The sequence below is a fragment of the Pelophylax lessonae genome (genome assembly GCF_965119305.1).
Source record: "Pelophylax lessonae genome assembly, chromosome: 1".
NCBI lineage: Eukaryota > Metazoa > Chordata > Amphibia > Anura > Ranidae > Pelophylax > Pelophylax lessonae.
This window is the reverse complement of record NC_138768.1, coordinates 650,830,377-650,856,684: the sequence shown is the minus strand read 5'-3', so window position 1 is coordinate 650,856,684 and position 26,308 is coordinate 650,830,377. Positions and strand designations below refer to the sequence as shown.

Sequence of the window (26,308 nt, the reverse complement as noted above, 5' to 3'; positions counted from 1 at the left end):
ATATTTATTATTTATTAACTCAATACAGTTTTAACTTTTATATTTAGTTAGAATTTTGTACATTTTGCCATGTATGAATCCACTATTAATAATTTTAGTGTATTTTCAGCTAAAATATAGGTTTGATAAACATTTGCGCAAATATCGTGGTGCTTTAAAAATCAGTAGCACCTTCTTTTTATTCTACTGACCATGTGCTTTCAGAAAATATATGGTTTGGGGGGGGGGGGGTCTTTTATAAACTATGAAAGCTGTAAGTGAAAAAGGAAAACCTCCAGATTTGTTTTTGAGACATTTTTGCGTTCGTCTGATTTTCACTGTTTCTCAAAAAGGCGCAACTTAAAATGTACAAATATTTGTTATTTATTAACTCAACACAGGTTTAGCTTTTATATTTAGAAGGCACATAGCAGGGATTTTGTAAAATTTGCTGTGTTTGTATCTGCTAATAATGATTTTAGTGCATTTTTAGCGAAAATCTTGTTTTGGCAAACATTTGCTCAAATATTGCAGGGCCTTAAAAATCCGTAGCACCTTCCATTTATTTTACTGGCCCTTTTCTTTCAGAAAATGTATAGTTTGGGGGGTCTTTTAAAAACTCTGAAAGCTGAAAATGAAAAAATTAAAACCTCCAGATTTTTAGAGAAATTTGGTTATTTACAGTTTTGTATATGTTCAGTATTCACCATTTCACAAAAAGGTGCAATAAAAAAATTAATAAATATTTGTTATATATTAACTCAATACAGGTTAAGCTTTTATATTTAGTAGGAATTTAGCAGGAATTTTGTAAAATTTGTATCTGCTATATATGATTTTAGTCTATTTTTAGCGAACAAATATTGATTTGGTAAATATTTGCGCAAATATCGTAGGGGCCTTAAAAATCAGTAGCAATTTTCTTTTATTCTACTGGTCCTATACTTTCAGAAAATATATGGTTTGGGTTTGGCTTTAACAAACTCTGAAAGCTGTAAGTGAACATTGCAAACCTTCAGATTTTTAGAGAAATGTGGTTCTTTACATTTTTGCATACATTAAATTTTTCCCCCATTTGTAAAAAGGCGTAATTTAAAAATTACAAATATTTGTTATTTATTAACTCAATACAGGTTAGGTTTTAAATTTAGTAGGAATTTAAAAGGAGTTTTGTGAAATTTGCTGTGTTTATATCGAATTTGGAGAATTTTTAGTGAATATATAGTTTTCATAAACATTTGCACAAATATCGCTAGGCGTTAAAATCAGTCATTCTACAGGTCATGTGCTTTCAGAAAAGATATGATTTGGGGGGTCTTAAACAAGCTCTGAAAATTGTAAGAAAACCTCTAGATTTTTTGAGAAATTTGGATATTTCCTTTTTTACGTATGTTCCATTTTCACCATTTCGCAAAAATATTCCCCCTCATATTCCCCTGTTTACGCTGTTTTAGACTGTTTTAGACGGTAACTTTTTTGGTGGCCATTACCTCTGCTCGCAGAGTTTTGAAACTGGAGATGTTATCTTGTCATACCCCCTATCTGGTGGCCCACAAAGATAAGGTGGTTCTTCGTCCACACCCGTCATTTCTACCTAAGGTGCTCTCTGACTTTTGTTTGAAGGAAGACATTGTGTTGCCTTCCCTGTGTCACAGGCCGACTCATTCCAGGGAATTAGCAATACATGCATTAGATGTGGTTCACCCGATTCGGGTGTATCTCCTTTCCCAGTAACGGCACACTCTACCCGGGCGCTTAGTGCTTCTTGGGCCTTCCGTCATCAGGCGTCAGTGGCGCAGGTTTGCAAGGCGGCCACTTGGTCACCGGTGCACACTTTTACAAAATTCCACAAAGGGGATGTGCTGGCATCTGCAGATGCTTCCTTTGGCTGCAAGGTTTTGCAGGCTGCTATTTAGAGGGTCTGTTCTCACTTTGGGGGTGCATTGTTCAGGTTGGATTCTAGTTGTTTTTTGTTGAGCTTCTGTTACTTGGTTGGCTTCTTGTGTTAAGCCTTCAGATTTTTTTGTTGTCCCACCCCTCATTTTTGGCACTGCTTGGGGATGTCCCTATTTTTCTGAATATGGAGCGCTGTGCCCGTCAATGAACGAAAGAGAAAATAGGATTTTTGTACTTACCGTAAAATCTATTTATCCAAGTTCATTGACGGGCACAGCACCCACCCCTCTATGGAGTTTTGATACTTCTGACACTGCTTGTTAGGAAACTGAAGGCCTATAGCAGAGAGGGGGAAGTATACCAGCTAGGACTGCCCATAGGCGTAGTCAAGTCTTTTTTCTGCTTAATGTCTTACTTCTGTAGGCAGTGATATAACCCTATGGTTCTGAATATGGAGCGCTGCGTCTGCCAATGAACTCAGAGAAATGGATTTTAGGGTAAGCATAAAAATCCTATTTTTCCCTAAAACGTCTTTCAGGACAGCACCTTAGAGAGATGGCTCCTCCCTCTCCTCATCAGGAAACACCCCATCCACCAGATTTTAAAAGGAGGCTTCTCCCACCATTCATCAGTTTTTGTGTTTCCTCCGGCCGAGGAACACCTCTGTGGGGAGCTGGGCTCTTAAGGTGCTATCCTGAGAGACCGGGCTTCCTACGTCCACCTACCCTTTTTTGGAGACGATTGCTTCTCCCATTCACGCGACCGACTGCAGTGCATGGGCTCCTTCTTCCTCTTCAGTGCTCTAGGCTGAGTCAAGACCTCGCAGAGCACAGCCCTGGGAAGGCATCTTGGAGGAGCGGAACGATTTTTCTTAGGTTTCCGCCGCCTTTTTTTCAAATTTGCCGCCATTTCTCCGGATCGAGTGACGCTCGTCCGGACCGGAAGTGAGGTTCCGGAAAGGGCAGCGTTCTGCAGGGGGCGTATGGCGTCATTTCCGCCGGACGCAGAGGAAGAAGGGAGGAGCAAGCTGGTGCCTTATTCCGGATCCGGTCCAGTGCAGGTGCGCTTTGGTCTCCGGAACCGGTACCGAAGCCACGGGTGATACCGCTGCCAAGCGATGGAAGCTTCTTCAGCGAGTGGGACAGGCACAGGCACCAGTAAGGCCCAGGTAAGGGGTATCTTTATATGGCCTATCTTACTGTGGGGTCTCTCTCCATCCCTTTTACTATCCCCCCGGTGGCTGGGGGCCTGTCAGGGCACATGGGACTTCCCTTTAAATGTCTTTCTGTGCACCTTTGGTGGCCCTGAGAATCAGGCTGACTTTTAAGAAGCATGTGTATGTTTTCCCATTCATGTCTTCCAGGCTAAAAGCTCTGAAACTGTTTTCAAGAGAAAGTGTCCTTCATGCAAAGCAAAGTTGTCGGAAAGTTGGAAAAAGACACTTTGCCAGGGATGTATTGATGCACTAGTAAAGGAAGAAGCATCTGCAGTTTGTGGCGATTTAGTCGCATCTGTGAGGAAGGAATTGGATGCTACCATCCAATCTTTTCGGTCATCCCTACAGGACCCTGCCCTGAGTCAGCCATCAGCCTCACTGTCCTCTCAGGGTTCACAATTGCTTCCTTCGGTGGGGACAGAAGGGGTTCCTTCCACCCAAGGAGATAATTCCCCCTCACATTCCAAGGAGGATTCAGAGGAAGAAGAGGAGGGAGGGGCACAAAGCAGGCCCACTAAATACAAACTATCCTTAGAGCAAGTGGATGGTCTCCTGAGGGCAGTTTACATCACCCTGGGTCTAGAGGAGGAAAAGAAGGAACTGTCCCTACATGACAAAATGTATGCAGGCTTGGAAGAGCCTAAGGGCCGTATCTTCCCAGTGCATCAGACCATCTCAGATGCAATAAAACATGAGTGGGCTGATCCGGAAAAGAAAACCTTCTTCCCTAAAGCCTTTAAAAGGCGATTTCCTTTTGATGAGGACCCAGGAGCTCCCTGGAATAAGATGCCAAAGATTGATGCAGCCTTCTCCCAGGTTTCTAGGTCAACAGACCTAGCATTTGAAGACATGGGAATACTGAGGGATCCCATGGATAAGAAGATGGACCAGCAACTTAAGAGATCCTGGCAATCCATCATGGGGAGTCTGAAACCTGCCATGGCAGTAACCTGTGTGTCCAGGAATCTGGAATACTGGCTTAGCCAGCTAAAAGCACACATCACAGCAGACTCACCTAAACAGGAAATTTTGGATTCCTTTTCCACGCTCTCCACGGCCATAGCCTTCATTGCTGACGCTTCAGCAGAGTCAGTGAAGATGACAGCAAGATCTGCAGCTTTATCCAACTCAGCCAGAAGGGCTCTTTGGTTAAAGACATGGCCTGGAGATACAGCTTCTAAAAATAAGCTGTGTGGACTTCCTTTTCAAGGGGATCTACTATTCGGGCCTGGGCTAGACTCTGTTCTAGATAGAACAGCAGACAAAAAGAGGTCTTTTCCTGTGAAGAAGAAACAGGCAGCAAAGAAGCTTTTTCGACCTCAAAAAGCTCAGCAAAATAGCAGACCTCAGGAGAAGAGAAGAAACTGGTCGACACAAAAACCCAAAGGGAAAGGAGGTGTTCTCTTCCATCCTCCTGTGTCAACCAACAAAACACAATGACAAGACATTGCCGGTGGGAGGAAGATTGAGGGAATTCCTCCCCTATTGGGCAGCCATAACAGAAAATCAATACATTCTGGGTATGCTGTCCCAAGGCTACAACATAGAGTTTTCAGAGACGCCACCCGAAAGGTTCTTTGTCACAAACCTCCCAAGAGATGCAGAAAAAGCCCTGGCTATGATGGACCTGTTAAAGGACCTGAGGCGACAGGGAGTTGTCTGTCCAGTTCCAGTGGAGGAACAACATCAGGGATTTTATTCCCACATATTTTTGATAAAGAAACCATCGGGGGATTTTCGTCTTATACTGAATCTGAAACCATTAAACAGGTCAGTTCTGTACAAAAAGTTTCGAATGGACTCAATTCTTACAGTCAGAACCCTGTTAACAAAAGGATGCTTCATGGCATCAATCGACTTAAGGGATGCTTACCTACATATCCCTATTGCCCCTCACTCACAGAGATTCCTAAGGTTGGCAGTAAATCTGGGAAAGGAAATGCTCCATATCCAATTCAAAGCACTCCCTTTCGGGCTATCATCCTCCCCTCGTATTTTTACGAAGGTAATGGCAGAGTGTCTAGCTCCCCTCCGCCTTCAGGGAATCTCTGTGGTGCCTTACCTGGACGACCTGCTTTTCTTTGCCCCGTCAAAGGAAAAACTTCAAGAGGACCTGCACAAGGCAAGAGGTCATCTAGAAGCTCTGGGATGGATAGTGAACATCAAGAAATCGAATCTCACACCGGTTCAGCGGGTTCAGTTCCTAGGGTTTCAGTTATGCTCTGTGGAACAAAGAATCTTCCTACCAGAAGACAAACAGGTCAAAATACAGAATTTGGTAGCAAGGCTACAAACAAATCAGTGGTGGTCGATCAGAGAGATCATGTCAGTCCTTGGAAACCTGACTGCATCAATTCCAGCTGTCCAATGGGCAAGGCTGCATTTTCGACCACTCCAATATTTCCTCCTCAGAATCTGGGATCACAATCCAGAGACTTTGGACTTAAAGGTAAAAATCCCCACCAAGGTCAAGAGGTCCCTTTGGTGGTGGAGAAATCGGATAACCTTGTCTCAGGGTTTGGCCTGGTCCTTCCCGGCAGACCAGAGGTTAACAACGGATGCCAGCAGGTGGGGGTGGGGAGCCCACTGGAACCAAAACCTGGCACAGGGGGTTTGGTCTCAGACCGAGACAAGAAAATCCTCAAATTGGAAGGAATTAAAGGCAGTCGGCCTAGCCCTAACTGCCTTCTCTCAAAATCTTCAGGGGACTCATGTTCAAGTCCTTTCAGACAACGCCACTACAGTGGCATATCTAAACAAGCAAGGGGGCACAAGAAGCAAAACCCTACAGCTTTTGGCAACGGAAATTCTGCAATGGGCGGAAAGGCAGTTACTTTCCTTGTCAGCAATCCACCTAAAAGGTACACTAAACAGTGTGGCGGATTATTTAAGCAGGCAGAAGATCCGAGAAGCAGAATGGAGCTTGAACCCAGAAGTCTTCATGTTGATAACCAAGACTTGGGGAAAGCCAGAGGTGGATCTGTTTGCAACGAAAGAAAACCCAAAACTTCCACTTTACTTCTCACTCCACAGAAACGACAACTCTCTGGGAGTAGATTCCCTGGCACATCCCTGGAGGTTCAGGTTGGGGTATGCCTTCCCCCCCTTCCAGCTCATTCCGTTGGTATTGAGAAAAATCCAAATGGAAAGAGCCTCAGTGATCCTGATCACACCTTATTGGCCCAAAAGGGTTTGGTTTTCGACTGTCCTTCAACTATCAGTCAAACCTGCTTTTCAGCTCCCTCTTCGTCAAGACCTACTGCTTCAAGGTCCAGTCTATCATCCAGAAGTGGAAAAGCTAAAGCTCACCGCCTGGTATCTGAGGAGCAACTGCTGAAAAGGAAAGGATTTTCAGACGCATTAATTGCTACTCTACTTTCCAGTAGGAAAAAAGTCACAAGGAATATATATGCAAAAGTTTGGAAGACATATAATACCTGGTGTGAATTGAAAGATCAAAAATTGAACTGTATTACTTCAATTTTGGAGTTCCTACAGGAGGGCGCAGGAAAAGGTTTGGCAGTAAGTACCCTCAAGGTACAAGTTACAGCCCTGGGGGTATTCTTGGAAAGGCCCATTTCTTCAGAATCTTTAATCATCAGATTCTTCAGGGCCCTTACCCGCTCCAGACCAGTGCCTGTCAGAAGCTTCCCCAAATGGGACTTGTCGGTGGTCCTTCAGGCCTTCACAAAGGAACCTTTTGAACCACTAGAAACGGTTACACTAAAAAACCTTACCCTCAAGACGGTCTTCTTGGTGGCAATAACATCAGCAAGAAGAATCAGTGAATTACATGCTTTATCAGCTATCAAACCTTTTTTGTCCATATATCCAGACAGGATAATTCTCAAGACGGATCCAGGGTTTCTCCCAAAAGTAGCTTCAACGAGAAACCGCTCACAAGAAATTGTGTTACCTACCTTCTGCCCTAATCCATCAGGAGATAAGGAAGAAAGCTTTCACTACCTAGATGTAAGAAGGGTTCTTATACACTACTTGGAGGTTACTAAAGAGTTTAGATCATCAAACTCTCTTTTTGTTCTTTTCTCTGGCAACAAAAAAGGTCGCCAGGCATCAAAAGGATCAATAGCCAGATGGCTCAGATCCGCTATTTCAGAGGCTTACTCCCAAATGAAATTGTCTCCCCCACAGGGGATCAGAGCTCACTCTACTAGAGCGTTAGCCACTACATGGGCAGAGAAAGCTGGTGCCACTCCAGATCAGATCTGCAAAGCGGCTACGTGGTCAAGCTACTTTACATTTGCAAGACACTATAGGTTGGACCTTTTGGCAGCTGAAGATCAGGCTTTTGGCAGAAAGGTCCTGCAAGCTGTGGTCCCTCCCTAAATTGAGTAAGTCTCGATAATCCTCTCTAAGGTGCTGTCCTGAAAGACGTTTTAGGGAAAATTCAAGTTAGACTTACCGGTAACTTGTTTTCCAATAGTCTTTCAGGACAGCAGGAGGATCCCGCCCTATTGTATAAAATGTATTGCTGTGATTAACCATATCTGTTTATGTGTTCCAGCATGGGCCGGAGGTACTCTTCTACAAACTGATGAATGGTGGGAGAAGCCTCCTTTTAAAATCTGGTGGATGGGGTGTTTCCTGATGAGGAGAGGGAGGAGCCATCTCTCTAAGGTGCTGTCCTGAAAGACTATTGGAAAACAAGTTACCGGTAAGTCTAACTTGAATTTTCCTCCCTCCAGGAGCTGAATGCCTGCTTCTCCTCCTCTCCCTCTCACCGGCATTCAGCTGCTCACAATAGACTACATACAGTATATCGGTTCCACTAAATGCCACCCCTCCGCCCCTCCTCTCCAGTTTCCTGTTGCTTCTTTTGCTCGGGCCTCCTGTGGGCTTCCCTGTCCCCCTTGCAGCGCTGGCGGCTTTCCCCCTCTCCTCTCCCACTGGCTAATGCGGGGGATCGCTTCAGGACGAAAATATGTAATTTACCGGCCACTTCCTTTTCTGAATGAACGCAGTCTGTGATCAGTACTGATTGCTCCTGTGTTCATTCGTAACTGAAGCTTAAGAAACTGTGTTTCCTATGCTTCAGTTTGTGAATGAACAGGAAGCCGCTCAACATAGAGCACTTCCCATTCATTCCCTGTCCTGTGCAGCTGAGGCTGCAGAGAAAAGAATTGATAAATGTATATCCTCATTTTCTTTCTCTGTCTCAAGTGAGACATCAGGGGTCTGTTTAGGCCTATGATATTTCACCAAAGCTCCCCAACTGGGCTTCCAAAAAATTTAAAAAATAAAAATTACTGACACCGTGCATTGCCCTACTGACACCAACCTCTGCCCCACTGACACCATCCACACACCACCCACTGCCCTACTAACAGTATCCACTGCTCTACTGACTGACACTGTCCACTTTTAGGTAGGCTAAGTTTATATATTTGTCTTATTATATTTTCTAAGTATTCTTTACTCTTTAGGCCTTGGTAGTTAATTTCTAGAAAAAAAAAAAAGGGCGCCAAACCCCTGTGATATTCTATCCCTTTCATGTTGTTCGGGTAGATTTCCACCTCCCAAAGGTTGCCAACCCCTAGTCTAGTCAAATGCAAGAGGAGCACTACTCTAATAATTTTCCCAGCATAGATCTTGTGCACTAGGCTGCCCTGCTGACAAACCCCTCTGGCTGCTGTTGATGGGCCGGTGAATATGTTTTCAAGGAAGTGCTAAGTGATGTCAACCTGAAAAAATAGGGACAGCGTTTGTGTTAAAATATGCAGGGTTATTAGAAAAAAATGATTCACAACTCTACTCCGCTATACTCAAGTTCCCAGGAACCATCTTTTGGAGGGAGATTTTGTAGTTCTGAGCAGGAAGGATGCCTTGAAACAAGTTGCAGGATCAGTAAGCATATGCTTTTACTTGTTGCATAATGTAAATTTTTATGTAATGCACTAACATTCAGCCAACTGTTAGTATGTGAGAACGACCTCATGTCTGAATTGAAGCTATAGTCTGAAAATACATTTGACTTGTATGGCTTACACAAGGCTGCTAGTGAACATTTTTCAGGGATTACTGTACTATGTGTTCAATTACATTAGCTTCATTTGGCTTCACTGTGTCAGCTTGAATATGTCATCATACATTAAGAAAGGCTCTGTCATTGGCGCCTTGACAGGTTCTGACCTATTATTTGTGGTCATTGGTGTGTGCTCAGCGCTAATCAGTGTGATTGCACAATTTTCTTTGCACTGGTACACATTTTGAACTAGTTTACTTTGACAGATATACTAGGTCTTTTTCTTTACAGGTTTTTTTTTTGTCTCGTTTGCTTTAAGGATTTACCAAATAATTTTGGCATGTTGAATTAAATTAAAAGGTCAAGCTACCTAAAAGTGGTATTTCGGTTAAAGCTGTTGCCTCAAAGACTAATGCTGGCCATACACTAGCCGAAATATCGGGCAAACTCGTTTTCGAAAAATCGTCCGTGAGAGCAGACGATCGTGCCATCATGTAATGACCGAATTTGTAACGCTAAATCGTTCAATGTCACATATGCCTAGTGCCTAGGCAGGCATGACTCCAAAGACGCCCAAAAAATGCCCGATAAATGCCAGCAAAAAAAAATGCAAGGTGTAGAGAAGCCGCCACACTGCTGTATTAATAATTATAAGAAAAATTATATATTTTTTGGGTTCTGGACATTCTACAGAGCTGAAACTTCACAAATACACTTTTTAGACCCCCCAGACACTAAATCCAAAAAAAGTCATGCCTGCCTCCAAAAATGCCCGATAAATGCCTGCAAGAAAAAATGCAAGGTGTAGAGAAGCCGCCACACTGCTGTATTAATAATTATAAGAAAAATGATATTTTTTTGGGGGGTTCTGGACATGCTACAGAGCTGAAACTTCACAGGTACACTTTTTAGACCCCCCCCCCCCCCCAGACACTGAATCCAAAAAAAGTCACGCCTGCCTCCAAAAATGCCCGATAAATGCCTGCAAGAAAAAATGCAAGGTGTAGAGAAGCCGCCACACTGCTGTATTAATAATTATAAGAAAAATGATATTTTTTTGGGGGTTCTGGACATGCTACAGAGCTGAAACTTCACAGGTACACTTTTTAGACCCCCCAGACACTAAATCCAAAAAAAGTCATGCCTGCCTCCAAAAATGCCTGATAAATGCCTGCAAGAAAAAATTCAAGGTGTAGAGAAGCCGCCACACTGCTGTATAAATAATTATAAGAAAAATTATATTTTTTTGGGGTTCTGGACATGCTACAGAGCTGAAACTTCACAGGTACACTTTTTAGACCCCCCAGACACTAAATCCAAAAAAAGTCACGCCTGCCTCCAAAAATGCCTGCAAGAAAAACGGCCAGGTGGAGAGAAGCCATATTCATGTGCTCATAAAAATTATAAGAAAAATGCTCTTTTTTTTCTGGTTCTGGACATGCTACAGAGATGAAACTTCACAGGTACACTTTTTAGACCCCCCAGACACTAAAGACATGCCTGCCTCCAAAGACGCCCAAAAAATGCCCGATAAATGCCAGCAAAAAAAAAACAGGAAAGGGAAATTAGGTCACAACACATCATATTCTGATTGGCCAAATACAAAGTCGTACAAAGTCGTCTATCATATAAGTCGTCTATATAATAATTCACAAGTCGCACTAAAAGTCGCGCTAAAAGTTGCGCTAGAAGTCGCCCCTTATGAGGCGACTTTAGTGGTCGCGGCAGTGTGAACCGGCACTAAAAGTCCCATAACATTTCCTCTGCTAATTTTTGACTAATATCAAGGGATGTGGTGCTTCTTAAATATTTCTCCGGCAATATCTAAATTAAAACTCACTGTTATAAGCAATCACAATGTGTAAATAAATAAATAAAATCCTGATTGCCTCCTCATAATAGTGTGTGTTCACTTTTTAAAAAAAGTTCCATGATGACACTGTACTGCACTGGTGTTAGTATGTAAAAAAAATAAATAAACATCTTCATTTTCCAAAAAACTGAAGAAAAAAAATTACATTTAAAAAAACTTGGCATGCCTCTTATTAAATACCTTGAACTGTCATTGGGGGGATTTTTGTACTGTCCTGGCATTTTCGGTCCTGAAGAATTGAGTACATCAGGATTGATCGATTTTCAGATATATACCATAGTTTGTGGACTCTATAAATTTCCTACAGACTAAATATTATACAGTGATTTGGGTTATTTTCACCAAGGAAATGTAGCAGTATACATTTTGGCCTAAATTTATGAAGAAACGAAGAAAAACACAGGTTGCTTTTTTTTAACATTTTCTGTCTTTTTTTGTTATTTAGCAATAGATGAAAACCCAGTGGTAATTAAATACCGCCAAAAGAAAGCTGTTTGTGTGAAAAAAATTGATAAATTCAATGCAATGATATTAATATGGGTATAGTGTTGCATGACTGCGCAATTTTCAATCAAAATCAAAATGCTGAAAATTGAAAGTGTCCAGTATCGAAGTGGTTACAGAAGACCTTCGTTTGGTTTAGATGGAAGGTAACTTGATAATTGGATGGAACAGATGAATACTTAGTCACAAATATACATATAATATACATATAAAACAATACTGATATTTTCCGAACTGGCTCCTGTTGCTCTTGAAATTTAAATACTTTTATTAAACTAGAGGGGTCAAATGTGTTGAGACTTTTATAGTTTTATGATTGTATATTATACAGGTTTGCAGACTGATAAGCTTCTAGTAAGCGATCACAATCACTGTGCTACATGACTATGTAGGAAGCACATAATGTATATATAATAAACAGATATGGTTCCCCCTTGAATGCGTAATTACAAACTATTGATGATCATACCGTTGTTTCATCATTTAACACAAAATGCCTGAAATAACTAAGCTAATTATAGTACCATACATACTTTTTTTTTTTTTTGCAAATTGTAATATAATTGGAGATCTGTGTCTGACATTTATGAGATTTTAAAAATCAGTGGCATGATAGGAATGTCTACTTATTTATCCAGCAGAACAAGAAAATGCTGAACCTGTAGCAGAGGCCATAGCTGCAGAGACCTCTCCTGTGCTTGAAGCAAGTTCAGACAACATCCCGGAGGAGCTGAGCTCAGCAGCAGAAGACTGGACAGAGCTCTCAGCTAGAAAACCAGAAGAGTCAGTTGAGGCGAATTCAGACGTAGCACAAGGTGGGTCCAGTAAAGAAGCCAGTAGTAAAAACACCTTCAATTTTTATGGTAAAGTGGTTCCAATCTATAGCATACAAAAGGAAAAGCTATTTCCAGGAACATAGACCTTGTCAGTATTTGATTTATACGTCAATAAATTATAAATAACTTAGCCTTAACAGTAGACCATGTTGAGGCACCTAAAATAACTCAGTGCTCAAAAGTAAACTTACTGCCAACACAATATATTGAAGTATAAAACTGTACATTGAAGGAAAGATGGTGTTAGGCACCACCAAAACCGCGCAGATGGAAACAATTAAAAAATAGATATATAAATATATAAATAATTTATAATAATTTAAATTTGAAAGTGTAGGAAAGTGACTCCTCTTTGGGGTCGCAACAAACCGTGTAAAAACGTGAAGTAATAAAATATATATTTCTCTTACGTCCTCCGACAGTCGCCGCCTCTTCATATTCGTCACAATGGGGTAATTGACCTTTGCTCCGTAGGAGTAGCTAGGCAACAGAATATGTCAATATTAAAGCTTTAACATATCCCACCCCCAGGGGGTGGTCCCCTCAGTCAATACCCTCCTACTTCCTGCATCCATACCTCAGTTTCATTGTCTAGCTTGTCAGGAGTAGCTGGATGTCTCTATGCTGGGGCATTTTGTCTCAGCCTTTATCTTCTTTTTTGATTTTATTTGAGTTTTTTTCTCTCTCTTTGCTTAGCTGTTACTTTTGTCAGCATTAGTTAGGTCTTCTGATGAAGAGGATCGCGCGGGCTGGGTCTCGGGCTGGCCCCCCTGGTCGCAGGTTGTGGGCCAGTGGCTTCTCAGCCTGCCATCGAGCGTTCAGTCAGGTATTTTTCCTGGCATATGTGAACGACCCATCCCTGTTCGCTGCAGGGATGCTATGGTGAGGTGGCTACCTCACTGGACGCCATGCGGTTTCGTACCGCAGTTCTGCTGCGTCCTGGCTGCGACTCTCCCTGTCCCATGTGCAGTGGCTTGATCGCTTGTGCGGGTTCCCCACGCCATTTAGGAGGTAAGTGTATCTGTGTGGGGACCTGTCTGTTTGGGGGGTGTCAGTCTGGGACTGTGTAACCCTGCCTCTGTTCACACTATTGGACTCCCTATCTGTCTTGGCTGCATTCTGTGGGCTGCAAGGAGGGGGGCTATGCTGCACTGTTTCTGTGTCAGACTGTGTGCTGCTTTTTTACTGTGTGACAGGCTGTATGCTGCGGGGCATGATTGGATCGTGTTTATGCATACATGAGGCGGCCGCTGCTGCGGTCCGCCATTGTTTTAATATACTGCACGTGTACTGGTGTTTTCACTGTATGTGGGGAGCTGCGTTTTCGGCGCCAAGCGCCGCCATTTTGGCGGCGATCGCTCCGGCCTCATGCTAACACTGCAGGCGGCCATTTTTTTTGTAGCCTTCCATAGGCTTTAATAGAGCGGCCTGTATTGCATCACTTCCTTTTCCCTGGGCGCACCGATCGAGGCAGCAGCAGCAGTGGTCTCTCCAGGTTTTTATCCTCTCTATTCCTGTAATCCTTGCCTGAGTTTGTGCTTTTCCCTGTGGGGGTCGGCTTTGTGCTGGTGTGTGTGTGCGGTGGGCTGCACTCGCCGCGCTTTTAAAGGGGCAGTTACCCTTTGTTCTTCTGCAAACTTTTGGGGGCATGGATTCTCAGGAAAGCAAATTTCCTCTCACTTTGGTGGGAGGCCAAGGGGCTGCTGTTTCCCCCCCAGGGGGTGATTTGGCTGCTGTTGTGGCTAACCTTGCTGCTCAGGTGCAAATGCTTGTGGCTGCTCAATTCACAAAACGTCCCAGAGTTTCAATTTCCTCTGATTCAGAGGGTGATGGTGATGGGGCTGCTATGGCTGGGGTCTCCTTATCGGGGTCCCGTTCCTCCCTGGATCTTGTGGGGTCTGAAGTGGAGGCTGAGGTTGAAGGGGTTGATAATTCCCCCAGTGGCTCGTCTGAAGAGCTTGCACTCATGGATGAATTGGTTGCTTCTATCAAACAAACACTGCGTTTGCAGGATGAGCCATGTCCTCCTGCTGTCCCCTGGCCTCTTATGGGAAGCAGCGGAGGCGCAAATCATCGCAGGTTTTTTCCTTGCACTGAAGATTTTCAGCGCGCTGTTAGTGAACAATGGCGCAATATACGGAAGCCTTTTGCTGTGCCTAGTAGGTTCAAGCTGCGTTATCCTTTCACGCCCGCTACTGATGAAGGTTGGTGTGTGCCACCTCCGGTGGATCACGCGGTGGCGGTTTTGAATAAGTCCACTGCGATTCCTGCTGAGGATACCCCGGTGTTTCGGGATGCCATGGACAGGAGGCTGGAGTCACTTGCTCGTCAAATCCATCAGGGAGTCATGTATTTGTGTGATGCGGACTTGGATATAGTCCCGTTGGCTGCACGTGTGCACAGCGTGGCGGTGTTGTCACGCAGCCTGGTTTGGCTGAAGTGTTGGTCTGTGGATCAATCTTCGCGAAAAACCTTGGCTAATCTACCCTATACCGGGTCTCGCCTTTTTGGCGAATCCTTGGATACACTGATAAAAGGGATCACGGGTGGTAAGAGCACACTCTTGCCCCAATCCCACAAGGCTAAGGTTGCTCCTGGTAAGAAGCATGCTTCTTTTCGACCCTCTCAGGGGTCCTTTCGTGCCTTTCGGTCGCATTATAAGGGCAAGCCCTTCAAAGGTCAAGGCTCTCAAAAGAAGCCGTGGACAGGTAAGCAGAAGTTCGGCCAGTCCGGATCCGCTGCCCATAACAATGCGGCCTGAAGGGGCGCCCTCACCCAGTTCTGGGGTGGGGGGACGCTTGCTCGGTTTTCTTCAACCCTGGCTGGCCCGTGTTCGGGACAGGTGGGTTCAGGAAATCGTTCGATCTGGCTACAAGATCGAGTTTCTCTCTCGGCCGGAGAGCAGATTTTTTCCCTCAAATCTTCAACTGTCTCCGGAGCGTTTGCGGGATCTGCACCTGGCGGTGCGGGACCTGCGGGCTCAGGGAGTGGTGGTTCCGGTGCCTCATCGGGACAGATTTTGGGGGTTCTATTCCAATCTGTTCACCGTGCCCAGGAAGGAGGGCAAGGTGCGTCCAATTCTGGACCTAAAGGCTCTGAACCGCTTTATGTGGGTTCGCAAGTTCCGCATGGAATCCCTGCGGTCGGTGGTGGCTGCCCTGGTTCCGGGGGAATTCATGGCCTCCATCGACTTGAAGGATGCGTACCTTCATATCCCCATTTTCGAGGGTCACCAGAGGTACCTTCGATTCGCAATTGCGGAGGATCATTACCAATTCGTGGCGCTACCTTTTGGTCTCGCTTCGGCTCCACGGGTGTTCACCAAGGTGCTTGCACTGGTTCTGGCTTTGTTGAGAGCCCAGGGCATCTCTGTCCTGGGGTATCTGGACGACATTCTGGTTCGGTCTGCGACCAGCCAGGGTCTGGTGAAGGACCTGTCCGTCACGATGCAGACTCTGCAGGAGTTTGGTTGGACGATAAACTTTCCAAAATCGACGCTGTGCCCGTCGGTTCATCTACCCTACCTGGGTATGATTCTGGACTCGGTCCAGGCGAAGGTCTTCCTACCGGACGACAAACTCAGGACTCTTCAGGAAGAAGTCAGGTCCCTCAGGGACGTTCCGTGCTCGTCCATCCGGACGTGCATGCGCTGTTTGGGATTGATGGTCTCAGCTTTCGAGGCGATTCCCTTCGCCCAGTTTCACACGCGGGGTCTCCAAGCGGAGATCCTATCCAGGTGGGACGGGCGACCGCAATCTCTGGATCTCCGGATTTCGTTGAGTCATCGCACCAGAAGGGATCTTCTGTGGTGGCTCCAGTCCCCGACGGTGTCGGGGGGCAAGTCTTTTCGTCCTCTCTCATGGACGGTGGTCACCACGGATGCCAGTCTATCGGGCTGGGGTGGTGTTCTGGGCGTTCTGTCCGCCCAGGGAACTTGGTCGGAGGAGGAATCTTCCCTTCCGATCAACATTCTGGAATTGCAAGCGATAAATCTCTGCCTTCGACGTTGGACGGCCAGGCTGCAGGGCCGTCCGGTTCGGGTGCAGACGGACAATGCCACGGCGGTGGCCTACATCAACCACCAAGGGGGCACCAGGAGTGCCCAAGCGGCTCGGGAGGTGGCCGTCATTCTGTCTTGGGCCGAGACACATGTCCCGGCGATAACGGCGGTTCACATTCCGGGGGTGGAGAACTGGCAGGCGGATTATCTGAGTCGCCAGACCCTGGACCAGGGGGAATGGTCCCTCCACCCGGATGTCTTCCAGATGTTGTGCGCGAAGTGGGGTCTTCCGGAGGTGGACCTGTTCGCGTCTCGTCTGAACAACAAGGTGAAAAGGTTCGTGGCAAGAACGCGCGATCCTCGGGCAGACGCGTCAGACGCGTTGGTAGCTCCGTGGCATCAGTACCGACTGATGTACGCGTTTCCGCCAATTCAACTGCTGTCCAGGTTCCTTCGCAGGTTGAACTCGGAACCGCACGCGGTGATTCTTGTGGCACCGGACTGGCCTCGCCGGTCCTGGTACGCAGACCTCGTGAATCTGGCGGTCGACGCCCCGTGGCGTCTGCCTCTTCGGGAGGATCTCCTGTCTCAAGGACCGATATTCCATCCTGCTTTACATTCGCTGGCTTTGACGGCCTGGCTGTTGAAACCGAGGTCCTGAAGGATAGGGGTCTCTCCCCTGAGGTCATTCACACTTTGATCAACGCGAGGAAGTCTTCCTCGGGGAAGGTCTATTACCGTACTTGGAAGGCCTATTTTGCCTGGTGTGAGTCCAGGGGGTATTCCCCTCGCACGTACTCGGTGTCTAGGGTGTTGTCCTTCCTTCAGACGGGTGTTGACCAGCGCTTGGCGCTGGCTACGATCAAGGGTCAGGTGTCTGCGTTGGCCGTTCTTTTTCAACGTCCTGTGGCATCTAACTCCTTGGTTAGCACTTTTGTTCAAGGGGTGCGACATCTAGTCCCTCCGAGGAGGGAACCTCTGCCTCCTTGGGACTTGAATCTTGTTCTGTCCGTGTTACAACGTGATCCTTTTGAACAGATCAGGAAGATCTCGTTGTCTATGTTGTCCAAGAAGGTCGCCTTTTTGGTGGCGATCACTTCGGCTCGCAGAGTATCGGAGCTGGCAGCTTTGTCCTGCAGGTCTCCGTATCTGGTGCTCCACTTGGATAAGGTGGTCTTGCGACCTAACCCTTCTTTTCTTCCGAAGAGGATTTCGGAATTTCACCTCAATGAGGACATTGTCTTGCCTTCGCTCTGCGCGAAACCTAAACATCCGAAGGAGGTGGATTTGCACTCCCTGGATGTTGTTCGGGCGATCAGGGTTTACCTGAAATCGACTGAATCTTTTCGCAAGTCGGATTCCTTATTTGTCCTTCCAGAGGGTCCTCGGAAGGGCATGGCGGCGTCGGCTTCTACCATCGCCAAATGGATCAGACAGACCATTGAACAGGCATATGCTTTGAAGGGGAAAGTTCCTCCTATGCCTGTGAAGGCGCACTCTACCAGATCTCTGAGTACGTCTTGGGCCTGTCATCATCGGGCTTCTGTGGCCCAGGTGTGTAAGGCGGCGACTTGGTCGTCCGTTCACACCTTCTCAAAATTCTACAAGGTGGATGTTCAGGCATCGGCAGATGCTTCCTTTGGCCGCAAGGTTCTTAGTGCGGCAGTTCTTTAAGGTCCCTTTTTGGACCCTTGGCTGTTTGGGATGTGTTTTTATCCCTAGGTTATTTGTTTTTTCCTGGGTTGTTGCTTCTGTTGAGCAAGTTTTTTCATGCTGCCCAGCTGGTTCCTTCCTTTGGTAAGGTTCCTTTCTCTGATGTGGAGACGGCGTTGCCTTAGGCGCGGCTGCGTTTCCCACCCCTCATGTTTGCACTGCTTTGGGACGTCCCCATTGTGACGAATATGAAGAGGCGGCCACTGTCGGAGGACGTAAGAGAAAACAGAATTTTTGTAAAATCTTACCTGTAAAATTCCTTTCTCTGAGTCCTCCGACAGTCGCCGCCCCCGCCCCTCTTTTGGGGTTTGGTTGTATACTCTACTGCTATTCTACTGAAACTGAGGTATGGATGCAGGAAGTAGGAGGGTATTGACTGAGGGGACCACCCCCTGGGGGTGGGATATGTTAAAAGCTTTAATATTGACATATTCTGTTGCCTAGCTACTCCTACGGAGCAAAGGTCAATTACCCCATTGTGACGAATATGAAGAGACGGCGACTGTCGGAGGACTCAGAGAAAGGAATTTTACAGGTAAGATTTTACAAAAATTCCGTTATATTGCTAAATATAAAGTTGCACTCAACCAAATTCCACTAAATAGATAATATATTAAATATAGGATTTAGGCCCCTTTCACACTTATGCAACGTGATTTTGCCGCGATTTTGAGCAATGGCTCAGGGCAATATACCTCAAAACGCATAAAAATCGTGCCAAAGTAGTGCAGGAACTACTTTGAAGTTGGTGCCACTTCAAAAAGCACTGATATGAATGGGGATCATTGAAAATAATGGAAAACGACTTGTCATGCAATTTTGCGGTCCAAAATCGCGGGGCAAGTCGCACTAGTGTGAAAGGGGCCTTCAAGTGCACAAGTGAATAAATAAAATTGCAAATGAGGTGCAAAGAAATATATAGATATATATATACAGTATATGTATAAATATGTGACTTATGCTAAATATGTGATACACAATAAAAGTACTTTTATTGTGGATCACATATTTAGCATAAGTCACATATTTATACATATATATATATTTCTTTGCACCGTATTTGCAATTTTATTTATTCACTTATGCACTTTAAATCCTATATTTAAAATATTATCTATTTAGTGGAATTTGGTTGAGTGCAACTTTATATTTAGCAATATGTATATATTTTAAAACTGTACATTGTTTAAGAACAAATATGCACAAATAGTGAAAACAAATAAATAAAATGTCAGCAGCTGTACACAATCCAGACACTACATACATAAACATAAAATTAAAAAGTGCACCGTAATAGTAATTCATAAATAAACTTAATAAGGCCCCTTTCTCATGGGGTGGATCCGCTTGGCGGACTCCGCTAGCCCAGCGGGGATCGCTCCGTTGATCCCGCTGACTAGGCGGATGACAGGTCCGCCTCCGCTCACTGTGCAGAAAGGGACCTGTCAGAGTCCCGCTCTTCTCTGTGGGGAGATCAGATGAAAATGGACAGCATGTCCGTTTTCATCCTATTCCATCCGATCCGACCCGCTGGACAGGTGGCAAACGTATCGCCATCCGTCTGTTTTAAGTCTTGTCAGATCGGATGACAGACGGGTGTCAGTGGACACATCCCCGCTGACATCCGCCTCTCCATAGAGTAGAATGGTTGGCCCGATCAGGTCCGTCTGAAAAAAGGTCAGGCAGACCTGATCAGTCTGATCGTGTGTAAGGGGCCTAAAAGTGCATGTAAACAGTCCCATCAGACACTGTGAAAGACAGGAAATCCCTCAATCCGTGGACAGTGATGAAAGATTAGCTAAGGTGTCACCAGCCTGTGATTTCACACCACGCTTACCCTATATGGAGTGACCCCCTAGTAAGGCAGGTCTTGTTCGCTTTGTTTACAATAATTGGGAGCAGAATCTAAATCCCTGGGAAGTCCTCTTGAGCCAGGTGAACGGCACCAGATGCAATACACCAGCAGACAGCGCCCCCCGTTTGTAATAGATACACCAAAAAGCGCTCAGATGACCAGGGTTTCAAGTAAATAAAATGACCCACATAGCGTAATCTCATTTAACACTGACATGTTAAAAACTTGGGACAAGCATGTAATGATAACAACTGTCTATCCAGTAGTTAAGATGGCCGGCATGCGTAGTATGTGTAGTAACGTGTGTGCGTAGCTCAACCCGACGCGTTTCATCATATGTGACGTCATCAGGGTACATTGTTTGTCAATGTAAAATTAATTTAACTTTGTTACCTACAGTCCAGTGCAAACATTTTAGACACTAAAAATGCTGTAAAGTGAGGATGCTTTAAAAAAAATAAATAAATAACTGTTAGTTTATTAATTACCAAACTACAAAGTGCATAAACAGAAGAAAACTAAATCAAATTAATATTTGATGCATTCATCTTTTACGTTTATAACAGCATACATTTTCCAAGGTACACTAACACAGAGTTTAAGTGATATTACTCCTATTTTTTCCCATAAAATAAAAAAAGATGTTATCCCTATCTGCTCTATGCTCTATCTGCTCTATGCTACGATATAGCACAGAGCAGTCCCTTACCTCCACTTTTGGAGTTTCCTGGCAGGCACTGTACAGTTCACCTCTCCTGTGCGTGCTGCTATAGCAAGCCGTGGGTTATGAGGGCACACATGAGGGCAAGCTTCCACAGATTTGCCACTACCTCCTCTCCCTCCGCACAGGATTTGACTGACAGCAGGAGGAGCCACTGGCTCTCGCTACTCTCAGTCTGTCTTGTGAGAGCAGGATGAGGTACCAGCACTGCTGCTGACGGGCACAGTGCTGGATTAAGTGAGGACTCAGATAAGTATTTGGGAGGGGAGGAGGAACGAACAATTAGTGAAAGTTTTTTTACCTGAATGCAGGGAATGCATGCAGGTAGAAAAAAGTTGCCTTTCGAACCACTTTAAGGCATTGCGATAGGCAAAACATTTTGTTTAGATCTAGATAGAGTGGTGCGGGTTTAGAACCCTAATACTGTACAAGACAATACAAACGAAATCATCCAGTGTGGACACTTTTTCCTCACACTTCCTGTTAAGTCAACAGGACAGGACAGGAAGTGAAGAGAAATCTCCCTAATGAGAAAAAGATGGCCACAAAAAAATTCAACAGATTTAAAAAAAATATTGGCTGTAAATATACTTTACGGATTTTGCAGGTATATGGTCCAGTGCTTAATTGAACAGTTATACCAAACAGGTTCTAATGATAAACAAGATAACATCTAGGTTAAAATACAGTATTATGCAGGACATACATGGGTTGAATTCCGTACTAAATTTCTTTCAAAAATCATAAATTTCACGCACTTTGTGATGTGATGATGCCTCCATTGACTTTTGAAATTCGACCAACCAAGCCTTAAATTTCTTCTTGCTACAGAAAAGAATTTTCATGGTCTGGAATTTTCTTTTCTTTCTGGGAATTTTCTTTTCTTGTGCTCATGCTCATTTCTTTTTCCATTATATTTCTCACGCAATTCTCCCATCATTGATTGTAAAATCGTTAGTTTTTGTAAACATTTCCAACAACCTGTTATAACTAAAGGGTTGTTGGGCAAGGTATGTCTTTTTGCTGATGACACAAAGGTGTGTAATAGGGTTGATATCCCTGGAGGTGTCTGTAACATGGAACATGATTTAGCATTGCTGGAAGATTGGTGAAAGCAGTGTAGACTGCAGTTCAATGTTTCTAAATTAAAACAATACACCTAGGGAAAAAGAATCCCCTGAGAGAGTACAACAATGGGGTACAGTGTTGGCCAGCACTACAGAGAAAAAAGATTTGGGGGGTACTTATTTCATATTATTGCAAAATAGACAAACAGTGTGGTCAAGCATTGGAAAAAGCAAATACAATTCTAGGATTCATCGCTAGAGGGGTCACCAGCAGGAGGAAGTAGGTTCTGATTCCTATATAGATCTTTAGCGAGACCTCATTTAGAATACTGTGTCTAGTTCTGGAAACCTCACTTACAAAAAGATATTGATAAGATAGAACAAGTTCAGAGATGGGTAACAAAAATGGTAAAAGGTTTGGGGGATAAAACATATCGAGAGTGATTTCAGGAACCTAATATGTACAGTCTGGAGGAAAGAAGGGAAAGGGGAAACATGATTGAAACCTTTAAATACATCAAGGGGGTGAATAAGGTTCAATAGGGCATTTTTTTCAATATATAATAGTTCTTAATCAGCACAATACCATATCTAAAATTAAACAAAAAATAACCTATACCCCAATATTAGTACACTAGTGCAAAAATTATTATATATTGCTGCCCGTATTGATGTGTTTTTACTTCACTCCAATAAATATAACTATAATAAAAATACAGCGCAATCTCATCTCATCTGTGTATAACCAATATGATTTCTACATATGAAAAAAATATTTTAGTATCGTGAATCAGGATTCATACAAGGTGACTAAAATGACATACAAAAAACTCCAAGTGAAATAAACATACAATGTACGGTATCTATTTCAACATATTCAAAGATAAGAACCTTCAGTGATATTTAATCAGTCCAAAGAATAAATATATACGAATAATCCTGCCAGCTCTGTGTGGAATAATACATTTGGTCAGTCCAAAGAATCAACAGATAATCCTGCCACCTCTATGTGAGATAATTGACTCAAAACAAGGTGCTCAAAAAAAACACTCCACCCCCAGTGATTCATAGCAGCTCACCTCCAGTTTTGACTCCTGTTTTGCCAGAGAGTCAAAGAAAGCTGTTCCCCAATAGGGAGGGTTGAATCGAAGTGGGGGTGAACCCCACTGAAGAAGTCTGTTCGAGGACGCAACGCGTTTGGAGGCAGAGGCTGACATTTGGCTATACCCACAACCATCACCGATATTTACAGCTGAGAGCCAGTGGATGTACATTACAAGCATATTACAACTGGCTCCATTTTGTGAGTGAGCTCTTGACATTTGTGTGATGATAAAGGTTTTTACAGAGAGCACTAGATATATTGTTTTTGTTCCCTATGGTGGATCACTGCATATGAGGAATAACTGGGATCCTGATACATCTGGAGACATCCATTCAGAGTTCTACCATCCCTAATGGGGAACAGCATTTCAAGAGTCAAAACTGGAGGTGAGCTGCTATGAATTACTGGTGGTGGAGTGTTTTTGAGCACCTGGTTTTGAGTTGATTATCTCACATAGAGGTGGCAGGATAATCTGTTGATCCTTTGGACTGACCATGTTTATTATTCCACACAGAGGTGGCAGGATTATTCGAATTATTTATTCTTTGGACTGATTTAATCTCACTGAAGGTTCTTATCTTTGAATATGTTGTAATGGATACATTGTATGTTTATTTCACTTGGAGTTTTTTTTTTGTATGTAATTTTAGTCACCTTGTATCAATTCTGATTGGTGATACTAAAAGATTTTTTCATATGTAGAAATCATATTGGTTATACACAGATGAGATGAGATTGCGCTGTATTTTTATTATGGTTACGTTTTTTCAAAATGAAACCAAAATCAAGAACACAGGACGTGACTTTAAACTAACAGGAGGAAAGTTCAAAATAATCTTAGTATTTTTTTTACTGAAAGGGTAGTTGATGCTTGGAATAAACTACCAGCAGACGTAGTGAGACAGTCAACAGTAAATGGCCTCAAATATGTTTGGGACAAACTTACAGTAGATCTATACTCAGAAAATAAAGTTAATGAAAGAAAAAAAAAACTGCTGCATTTTTACATGTGTAGGGGTGCCGTCCAGAATGAATGGCAGCCCCGCACGTTTTCCTACAGCAGCACATTTTCACTCCAGGTGGTTGTGGGTGCAGGTATCGCTGCAACTCTGGACTGATGAGTCAAACTTTGAAATATTGGCCTGTAATATAAGGCCTCTTTCACACGGAACAGACCGTATTGCGATCTGCTCCGGCACTTTTTTTTTTACAAACACGGATGACATTTGTGTCATCCATTCCGTATGTCCACATATCATCCCATCTGTTTGCGGATGACATACGGACATAATGTATGTCTATGGGATTGCGGATGTCAGCGGATGAGACCGCTGACATCCGATTTTGCGTCCTTTCTGTTTTTTTAAACGGAAGAAAAAATAGGGTTCTGTTACGTTCCAAAAAAACGGAACAGAACTGAAAGGACAAAAATGGGATGTCAGTGGATGGTCATCCGCTGACATCCGCAATCCCATTGGCATGCATTATGTCCGTATATCACCCGCAAACGGATGGGGTGATATACGGCATACGGAATGCCGTGTGAAAGAGGCCTAAGGCAGTTTATTCGGAGAAGGTCTGGAGAGCGGTCCAAGGATGAGTGATTGCAATGACACGAAGTATAACGCATAAAGGTTCAATTATTCTTGGTGCTGTTTTAAAGGTAAAGTTTGAATACACAAAATAGAGATTTGGTTTATTTTTGTTTTATCTGTTTATTCACTTTGTAGGTTGTTAATTGATATTTAAAAATTATTCATTGCTTTATTTTTAAAGCATACTCACGTTACAGCATTTTTCCACAAGTGCCTGAAGCTTTTGCACAATATTGTACATTGGGAAGTTTTTGTGGGGAATGCAATGGTCTCATGTCATAAAAACCTAAGAATGTTTCTTTTATTTTAGAGAGTGAAGAGGCTGTAGAATCTGAAGTTGCTGCAAGTTCCTAAAGGTAAAATTCATTTTCTGGGACATGCTAAGTTTCAATACAAAATACAATACATGGGTCTACCATTATGTCTTGAAAGCTTGTGCACCAGTAGAAATGCGTGAGCTCATCACATACTACCAGAGTTGAAATTTTCTGTTACCTGACACAAGTGGCTACTATTGCTGGCCATACACTATATTAAAAATCGTTCTAACTAATTTTCGAAAAACAAACACTCGGCCGTGAAAGCAAACCATCGTGCCATCATGTAATGACCGATAAATCGTTCAATAGACATAAATGAATCAGTTTTTTGTTTGTTTTTTCACATATACCTAGTGCAAACCGTTTGGACGAAAAACACATTAACCTTTCAATTTCTAGTTCATTCGACAGAAAATTTCCAAACTTGTCCTTTGTTTTTTTTCGGCTCAAAAACATCACAACTGGTTACCGATTCGTGCCCATTAACTGGCCGAAAAACGAAATAACTGTCCATATGACGAGTTTCGGCTGATTTTTCGTATAGTGTAAAACAAGCATTTGTGTTTCAGAATAGATGGTAATGTAATCAGTCTCCTGCAGGAACCTTTCATCTGCATTTTTTGTTATCCTTGCAGAGTTGGTTTCAACCTGTTACAAGCCTGGGCTATTTAACCACTTGCCTACTGGGCACATTCACCCTCTTCCTGCCCAGGCCAATTTTCAGCATTCAGCACTGTCACACTTTGAATGACTATTGCGCATTCATGCAACGCTGTACCCATACAACATTTTTACAATTTTTTTGATACAGAATAAGGTTTCTTTTGGTGGTATTTAATCACCACAGTTTTTTTTTTTTTCCCTAAGCAAACGAAAAAAGGCCGAAAATTAAAAAAAAAAAAAAAAGAAGTTTTTCTTAGTTTCTGTTATAAAATTTTGAAAAAAAGTAATTTTTCTCCTTCACTGATGTGCGCTGATGAGGCTGCACTAACAGGCACTAATAGTCTGCACTGATGAGGCCGCACTGATGAGGTGACACTGATGAGGTGACACTGATGAGGTGACACTGATGAGGTGGCACTGATTAGGAGGCACTAATGTGAAGCACTAATGGGCCTTGATAGACAGCACTTATGGACACGGATAGGCTTCACTGATAGGCGGCACTGATAGGTGCCACTGATGGGCACTGAAAGGCATCACTAATGAGCACTGAAAGGCATCACTGATGGGCACTGACAGGCAACACTCGTGGGCACTGACAGGTAACACTGGTGGGCACTGACTGGCAGCACTGGTGGGCACTGTTGGGGCTTCACAATGCAGATGTCCCTGCTGAGGAATGCCGCTTACTGGCTCTCCTCTCCTCACGCGCTGTCAGTTGAGGAGAGGGAATGCCAATAACTGGCATTTCCTCTTTACACTGTGATCAGCTGTAATTGGACACAGCTAATCACATGGTAAAGAGCTTACGTCATAGGCTCTTTACCGTGATCGGTGATGCCCTGTGTGTCCGCGGGAGCGAATGCGTGGCGAGAATAGGAGGACATCCTATGACATCTTCCTAGAACAAGAGTGCTCCCAACCATCCGTCATTTTACTATATGGCGAGCGGGAAGTAGTTAAACTAATGTTGGGGATACAC

At 43.8% G+C, this 26,308-nt stretch overlaps 1 protein-coding gene across 1 annotated transcript in view; it reads left to right on the top strand.

The window, feature by feature from the left end:
- MGARP (mitochondria localized glutamic acid rich protein) overlaps positions 1-24,748 on the top strand; it is a 93,322-nt gene extending 68,574 nt beyond the window's left edge. The window contains exons 7-8 of the mRNA XM_082263674.1: positions 12,090-12,266; positions 24,654-24,748. Coding sequence (XP_082119800.1) covers positions 12,090-12,266; positions 24,654-24,697 — 221 coding nt within the window. The 3' untranslated portion in view covers positions 24,698-24,748. The remainder of the gene's footprint in view (positions 1-12,089; positions 12,267-24,653) is intronic.
- Positions 24,749-26,308: the final 1,560 nt, after the last annotated feature.